The sequence below is a fragment of the Gigantopelta aegis genome, unplaced genomic scaffold (assembly GCF_016097555.1).
Source record: "Gigantopelta aegis isolate Gae_Host unplaced genomic scaffold, Gae_host_genome ctg7495_pilon_pilon, whole genome shotgun sequence".
Lineage (NCBI taxonomy): Eukaryota > Metazoa > Mollusca > Gastropoda > Neomphalida > Peltospiridae > Gigantopelta > Gigantopelta aegis.
Window position 1 is genome coordinate 1 of NW_024535866.1, and position 7,841 is coordinate 7,841.

The 7,841-nt window shown below is 40.0% G+C and overlaps 1 protein-coding gene across 1 annotated transcript; it reads left to right on the forward strand.

Annotated features, from left to right (window-relative positions):
* Positions 1-2,643: 2,643 nt before the first annotated feature.
* Positions 2,644-5,941, forward strand: LOC121366857 (the record flags this gene model as incomplete). The annotated part of the gene is made up of 3 exons (XM_041491132.1): positions 2,644-2,770; positions 4,094-4,230; positions 5,830-5,941. Coding segments are annotated over 3 exons (376 nt in total), but the record flags the coding sequence as incomplete, so codon positions are not given.
* Between the last annotated feature and the right edge of the window lie 1,900 nt (positions 5,942-7,841).

Sequence of the window (7,841 nt, forward strand, 5' to 3'; positions counted from 1 at the left end):
CCACCGATATGTGTTTATTTTGCTTTTAAGGAAGTTATTAACTTTTACATTTCACAAGGTAGTCCTGTGTATGTTTGCTTTTTGGATGCAAAAAAGCCTTTGACCGAGTAAATCACTGGACATTATATATGACACTTTTGAAAAAAGGCGTGCCTACTTTTGTAGTTCGCTTTCTCAAAGCATGGTATTTAACCCAATGTTTAGTGTAAAATGGGAGCGGGGTGCATATATTTCCTGTAATTTTAATGTAACAAATGGCGTCCGTCAAGGTGGGGTAATGTCACCCTTATTATTTAATATATATATTGATGACCTTAACCTACAGTTGTCAAAATGTGCAGTTGGGTGTAATGTTGGTGGGGTGTTTCTAAATAACTTCAGTTTTTGCTGATGATATGTCACTCCTTTGCCCATCTATTTCTGCATTAAGAAAAATGTTAACGATTTGCGAGAAATTTGCAGAAGATTATGATATTATATATAATACAATGAAAACTGTTTGTATGTGTATTGAGCCAGAAACTCTGAAGTTGATCAATGTGCCTTCGATATATTTGTGTGGTGATGTACTGAAATTTGTTGACAACTATAAATATCTAGGTCATATCATATGCAAAAACATGAAAGACGATAAAGACATTAAACGACAGTATAGAGCCCTTTGTGTACGTGCAAACATGTTGTTGCGGCGATTTGCAAAATGTTCAGAATCTGTTAAAACACAATTATTTGTGAGTTATTGTAGTAATTTGTACGCGGGTGCATTATGGGTGAAATTTAAGCAGGATACCATGAAAGATCTTAACATATGTTATAATAATGCATACCGATGGATGATCGGACAACGACGACCATACAGTGCCAGCAAGATGTTTGTCAGTCATCGAGTAAAAAGCTTTGGCGCTTTACTTCGCTCAACAGCATATTCGCTGAAGAGCAGAATCGAAACAACTTCAAACGACCTACTTGCCCACCTGCGGTGTACAACTGTGTACGTCAAATCTGTATGTGTAAATCGCTGGCACAAGCTGCTGTATATTATGTAATCAGTTTTGTATGTGATGTTTATATATGTTCTATGGATCTCTGATCTGAAATAAAAATCTATTATTATTATTATAGTTAGTGTTGTTAGTTTGTTAAACTATAATGTGTTAGTTTTAATCATATTAAGCAGAATTCCAGTCTATAGTGGAACCCCCGTCCCAATATGCATACAGACAAAAAAAGAAAGTGTTTTGTTTAACGACACCACTAGATGACATTGATTTATTAATCATCGGCTATTGGATGTCAAACATTTGGTAATTTTCCCATTAGTAGCAACGAATCTTTTATATCCACCATCTCACAGACATCGTAGCACATACCACGGCCTTTGATATACGAGTGATGATGCACTGGTTGAAACGAACATACAGGCAAACGCGCGCGCCTGATACTTACTGTACTATAGGTAGCCGTACACTGAATAGTATCTAAGTGAGTAAAAGTTCAAGGTACACCAAAGTTTTCATCCGGCATTTGATCCTACCAATCCTGCCATTTGTGATAAACAAGTGGTTGTGTGCACCCGCATCACGCAGTTGCCCCGTGCACGTGCTTGGGGTGTCATTCTCAATGTTGACAATTTCCAGGAAGGTCCATTAATCACTGTGAAACATTATTTCTGCCAATCGTTTTCATTATGTTGATCATACAGTTGTTATTGTTTTGTTTTTAGTCAGTTTTACTGTTTAAATTTGCAATTTACTGATAAAAAAACGTCAACTTTCAAATTTCCCGTCTGATCCCAGTCGTCCTTTAAAGGCACATTCCCGAGTTTGCTGCACTGTAAGATGTTTCCGACAAATAATATATTTCTACGATTAAACTTACATATTAAATATATTTTCTTGTTTAGAATATCAGTGTCTGTATATTCAATGTGTTTCAGGTCGTCTTAATATTTGTAAGAAGCCCAAACTGAGTTTTGTCTTCAAATAATTTCGTACGTACCAACAAATATTTTTTAGGAAATAAAATGAAAATTAACCCAGTACAAATATTAGAACTAGCATAAACACGTTTAATATACAGCCACTAATATTCTAAACAAGAATATACATTTAATATGTAAGTTTACTCGTAGAACTATTTTAGTAGTCGATAATATCTTAAAACATTGCAACACACTCAGGAATGTCCCTTTAAGATTGCTGTGGTCATAAAACCTACTGTAATACTGAACTACCGGTTGTAATGTTTGCCCAATTATCATGTAACCATTCCCCACAACTAATATACCTTACAATGTTGGCAATTGCAAGTTCTGATTCGAGTTCCCTACTTTTTTTAAGAGTATGTATATGTTGTTTCATCTGGCCAATAGGTTCCTGTAATTTAATTTGAACTAACGTACGAGAAGGGGGAAGGCGGGGGAGAGGGGCAGGGGGTGCGACTAACTCCATGGTGTGGAGCAACCATTCACTAGTTTGTAATCCGTGGAACAATGCTTAGTGCTTCGTTTGGTAGTGACACTGATGTGAATAAATGTTGTTAACCAGATTCGTGCATTTTCGTTTAATTTGGGCAATTCGGTACTACCTTTAGTTGGCGTCATTATACAAACTTGAACAGTTTTTTTCTCTCTGTTTTTGACAGCATACAACGTCGCGTGCACTCAGTCGACCATATTGGATATACTGGATTGTGTTAACAACACAATATTAAACGAAAATGAAGCCGGGAAATTTGGAAAAAAAATATCGATGAAACAAATAATGTGCAGGTAACTTATATGTGATTATCTGTATCTGTCTCTCTCTGTCTCTCTGTCTATGTCTCTCTGTCTGTCTGTCTGTCTCTCTCTCTCTATCTCTATCTCTCTCTCTCTCTGTCTGTATGTCTGTCTGTTTCTCGCTCTCTCTCTCTCTCTCTCTCTCTCTCTCTCTCTCTCTCTCCTCTCTCTCTCTCTCTCTCTCTCTCTCGTACGACGTGAATATCGCCTCTGTGGAGGTATATCAGCGTCACTGTTATTTACATGCATTTATTTTACCTTCCTTTCTACACAGATCGTATGCCGTGAATATCGCCTGTACGAAGATATATCAACGTCACTGACATTTACATGCATTTATTTTACCTTCCTTTTTACACAGATCGTACGACGTGAATATTGCCTGTACGAAGATATATCAGTCACTGTTATTTACATGTATTTATTTTACCTTCCTTTCTACACAGATCGTACAACGTGAATATCGCCTGTACGAAGATATATCAGCGTCACTGTTATTTGCATGTATTTATTTTACCTTCCTATCTACACAGATCGTACGACGTGAATATCGCCTGTACGAAGATATATCAGCGTCACTGTTATTTGCATGTATTTATTTTACCTTCCTATCTACACAGATCGTACGACGTGAATATCGCCTGTACGAAGATATATCAGCGTCACTGTTATTTGCATGTATTTATTTTACCTTCCTATCTACACAGATCGTACGACGTGAATATCGCCTGTACGAAGATATATCAGCGTCACTGTTATTTGCATGTATTTATTTTACCTTCCTTTCTACACAGATCGTACAACGTGAATATCGCCTGTACGAAGATATATCAGCGTCACTGTTATTTGCATGTATTTATTTTACCTTCCTATCTACACAGATCGTACGACGTGAATATCGCCTCGACGAAGATATATCAGCGTCACTATTATTTACTTGTATTTATTTTACCTTCCTATCTACACAGATCGTACGACGTGAATATCGCCTCGACGAAGATATATCAGCGTCACTGTTATTTACATGTATTTATTTTACCTTCCTATCTACACAGATCGTACGACGTGAATATCGCCTCGACGAAGATATATCAGCGTCACTGTTATTTACATGTATTTATTTTACCTTCCTATCTACACAGATCGTACAACGTGAATATCGCCTCTACGAAGATATATCAGCGTCACTGTTATTTACATGTATTTATTTTACCTTCCTTTTTACACAGATTGTACGACGTGAATATTGCCTGTACGAAGATATATCAGTCACTGTTATTTACATGCATTTATTTTACCTTTCTTTCTACACAGATCGTACGACGTGAATATTGCCTGTACGAAGATATATCAGCGTCACTGTGGACGTCCTACGTTGGCGACGTCTATCAGGATCCTACAGCTGCAAACTCCAAAAGAGTGTGCCAAACTCCCCCACGACCCCGTGTCTGGTGAGTTCCGGTTTTACTATCCAGAGGGGCGGGATTTAGACCAGTGGTAATGCGCTCGTCTGATGCGATGTCGGTTTGGGATCGATCCCCATCGGTGGACCCATTAGGCTATTCCTTGCCCCAGGCAGTGCACAATGTCTGGCATATCAAAGGCCGTGGTATGTGCTATCCTGTCTGTGGAATGGTGTATATAAAAGAGTCCTTGCTACTAATGGAAAACTTTAGCAGGTTTCTTCTCTAAGACTATATGTAAAAATTACCGAATGTTACCAAAGAAGAAACTCGCTGCATTTTCCCATTATTAGCAACACATCTTTTATATCCACCATCTCACAGACATCATAGCACATACCACGGCGTTTGATATGCGAGTGGTGATGCATTGGCTGGAACGAACATACAGGCAAATGCGCGCGCCTGGTAATCACTGTGCTATAGATAGCCGTACACTGAATAGTATCTGAGTGGGTCAAAGTTCAAGGTACACCAAAGTTTTCAACACCGCTCTCCTGATGCGCCATCGATCTAGGATCGATCCCCGTCGGTGGGCCCATTGGGCTATTTATCGTTCCAGCCAGTGCTTCAAAACTGGTGTAACAAAGGTCGTGGTATGTAATATTTTGTCTGAGGGGTCGTGCATACAAAATATCCCATGCTGCTAATCGGAAAGAGTAGCCCATGAGGTGAGGACAGCGGGTTCCCTCTCTCAAAATGTGTGTGATCCTTAACCATATTATGTCCGACGCCATATAACCGTAAATAAAATGTGTTGAGTGCGCCGTTAAATAAAACATTTCCTTCCTTCTAGTTGCCATTATGGATGCAATTCAGGTGGTACTTAGTTAATTCCCAGGTGTATATTTAAAGGAAGGAGTCTCCAATCTACATCTCCCTCTCTCTGTCTGTCTCTCCGCCTGTCGGTCTGTATGTCTGGCTGTCTGTCTGTCTTTATGTCGGACTGTATGTCTGTATGTCGGACTGTCTCTGTCTCTCTATCTATGTTTGTTTGTCTGTCTGCGTTTCTGACTGTCTCTGTCTGTCTGTCTGTCTCTCTGTCTGTATGTCTGCCTGTCTGTCTGTATGTCTGACTGTATCTGTGTATCTGTCTGTCTGTCTGTCCCCCCCCCCTCTCTCTCTCTCTCTCTCTCCCCCCCCTCTCTCCCTCTCCTCCTCTCTCTCTCTCTCTCTCTCTCTCTCTCTCTCTCTCTCTCTCTCTCTCTCTCTCTCATGTATCTAGGCTGCGAGAGGTAGCCCAGTCTCTCCTCTCTCTCTTCTCTTTTGGTGAAGCGCTCACTTGATGCGCAGTCGATTTCGGATCGATCCCCATCGGTGGGCTCATTGGGCTATGTCTCGTCACAGCCAGTGCACTACGACTGGTACATCAAAGGCCGTGGTATGGGCTATTCATGTATCCAAGTTTGATCGGCTGATTTTCCATTATACTAAGTGGTCGTTAAGAATGAGCTCATTTTATCCATTTTATTGCGTATATTATTTCAATTGTGGTTGTTAAACCCCCACTAGAAATGGCCTGTTCCAGTCCACTAGGGGGCCGTTAAGAATGAGCTCATTTGTTCCGTTTTCTTGTGTATATTTCAGTTGTGACTGTGACACCTCCACTAGAAATGGCCTGTTCCAATCCCACTGCCCTAATGAACCACGTCTACAACTGTTTATTCAGCAAGCTCGATGGAACAAATGCCGTCTGTAGGTAAGCATGACATAAACAAATTCAATATTCTCCATTCTTGCTTATCAGGCCAGGACCTCGTTTTATGAAGCTATCTGAGCGCTAAGATCACCTTAAGTGCATAACATAAGATAGCTATGCATTTAAGGTGATGCTATCGCTGAGATCGATTCGTAAAATGGGGACCTTGCCTGGCACTTATAAATCGTTTAGAGCCTGAAGTCAAGACTCTAATAGAGTCTGAGTCTTTATCATCATGACAACATTTAGAGTCTGAACTCAAGACTCTAATAGAGTCTGAGACCTTATCATCATGACAACATTTAGAGTCTGAACTCAATACTCTAATAGAGTCTGAGACCTTATCATCATGACAACATTTAGAGTCTGAACTCAAGACTCTAATAGAGTTCGAGACCTTATCATCATGACAACATTTAGAGTCTGAACTCAAGACTCTAATAGAGACTGAGTCTTTATCATCATGACAACATTTAGAGTCTGAACTCAAGACTCTAACATAGTTTGAGACCTTATCATCATGACAACAATTAAGTCTGAAATCAAGACTCTAATAGAGTTTGATACCTTATCATCATGACAACATTTAGAGTCTGAACTCAAGACTCTAATAGAGTCTGAGTCTTTATCATCATGGCAACATTTATAGTCTGAACTCAAAACTCTAATAGAGTTTGAGACCTTATCATCATGACAACATTTAGAGTCTGAACTCAAGACTCTAACATAATTTGAAACCTTATCATCATGACAACATCTAGAGTCTGAACTCAAGCCCCTAATAGAGTCTGAGATCTTATCGTCATGACGGTCATACAAATTGCATGCGTGTGGTGTCATTTGAGATTGAATCTAGACTCTAAACGTTTTATAAGCACCAGGACCCATGCTCAAAACTCTTACTAGAGGCTGAAACAGTAATATCGTGACAACGCCATACATACTGTATACATGTGACGTTATTGGATATTGATTCTGGACTCTAGAAGTCATGTGACGTTATTGGAGATTGATTCTGGACTCTAGAAGTCATGTGACGTTATTGGAGATTGATTCTGGACTCTAGAAGCCTGAAGGCCTATCTACACGATCGTACATTTGTCCAGAAACATTGTCGAAACAAATGTCCTCCCTGTTGCGCAACAATGTATGACCGTGCAGACCACTTGTCCAAGAAAGTTGTACAAGGCGGGACAACCTGCAAGATTTTGAAATATTTAGCTGCATGATTAATCTTTTGGACAAATGTTGCAAATTTTCTCCACTCGTAACTAAGTTAATTAATTAATAATCGGTTATTGGATGTGATGTCAAACATTTGGTAATTCTGACACGTGGTCATCAGAGGAAACCTGCTACATTTTTCCTAAAGCAGCAAGGGATCATTTATATGTACCATCCCACAAAAATGAAAACACATACCACGGCCATTGACCGATTGCGGTGCACTGGTTGGAACGAGAAAAAACCCCCACCAAATGGATTCATGGATGCGGTTCGATCCTGCGACGCCAGCACCTCAAGCGAGCCCTGAACCGACTAAGCTAAAGAGTCCGTACACCCAGCCTTTCTGTTACTGTTCCTTAGTCACGTTTTTACTGCTAACACAGTTATTTTAGACTACGTACGGTCCTGGGATGGGTGAGGTGGAGAGGTTAACCCGCACCCCCCAAAACCCCCCAACAAAACCCCCAAATAACAACAACAAACAACAAACAAAACCAAAAACACACAACAACAACACCACCCCCTCCCCTCCCTCCCCCCCTCCCCACACACAATAATGAAACTAAAAGAAGTGTTTTATATTCTTTTTAGACGTACCCTCTTTTTGTCTAGGTGGAAAGGATCTTCTGCTTCCACGGCTCCGTGCACTATTCTCAAACACTGAGTTACTATC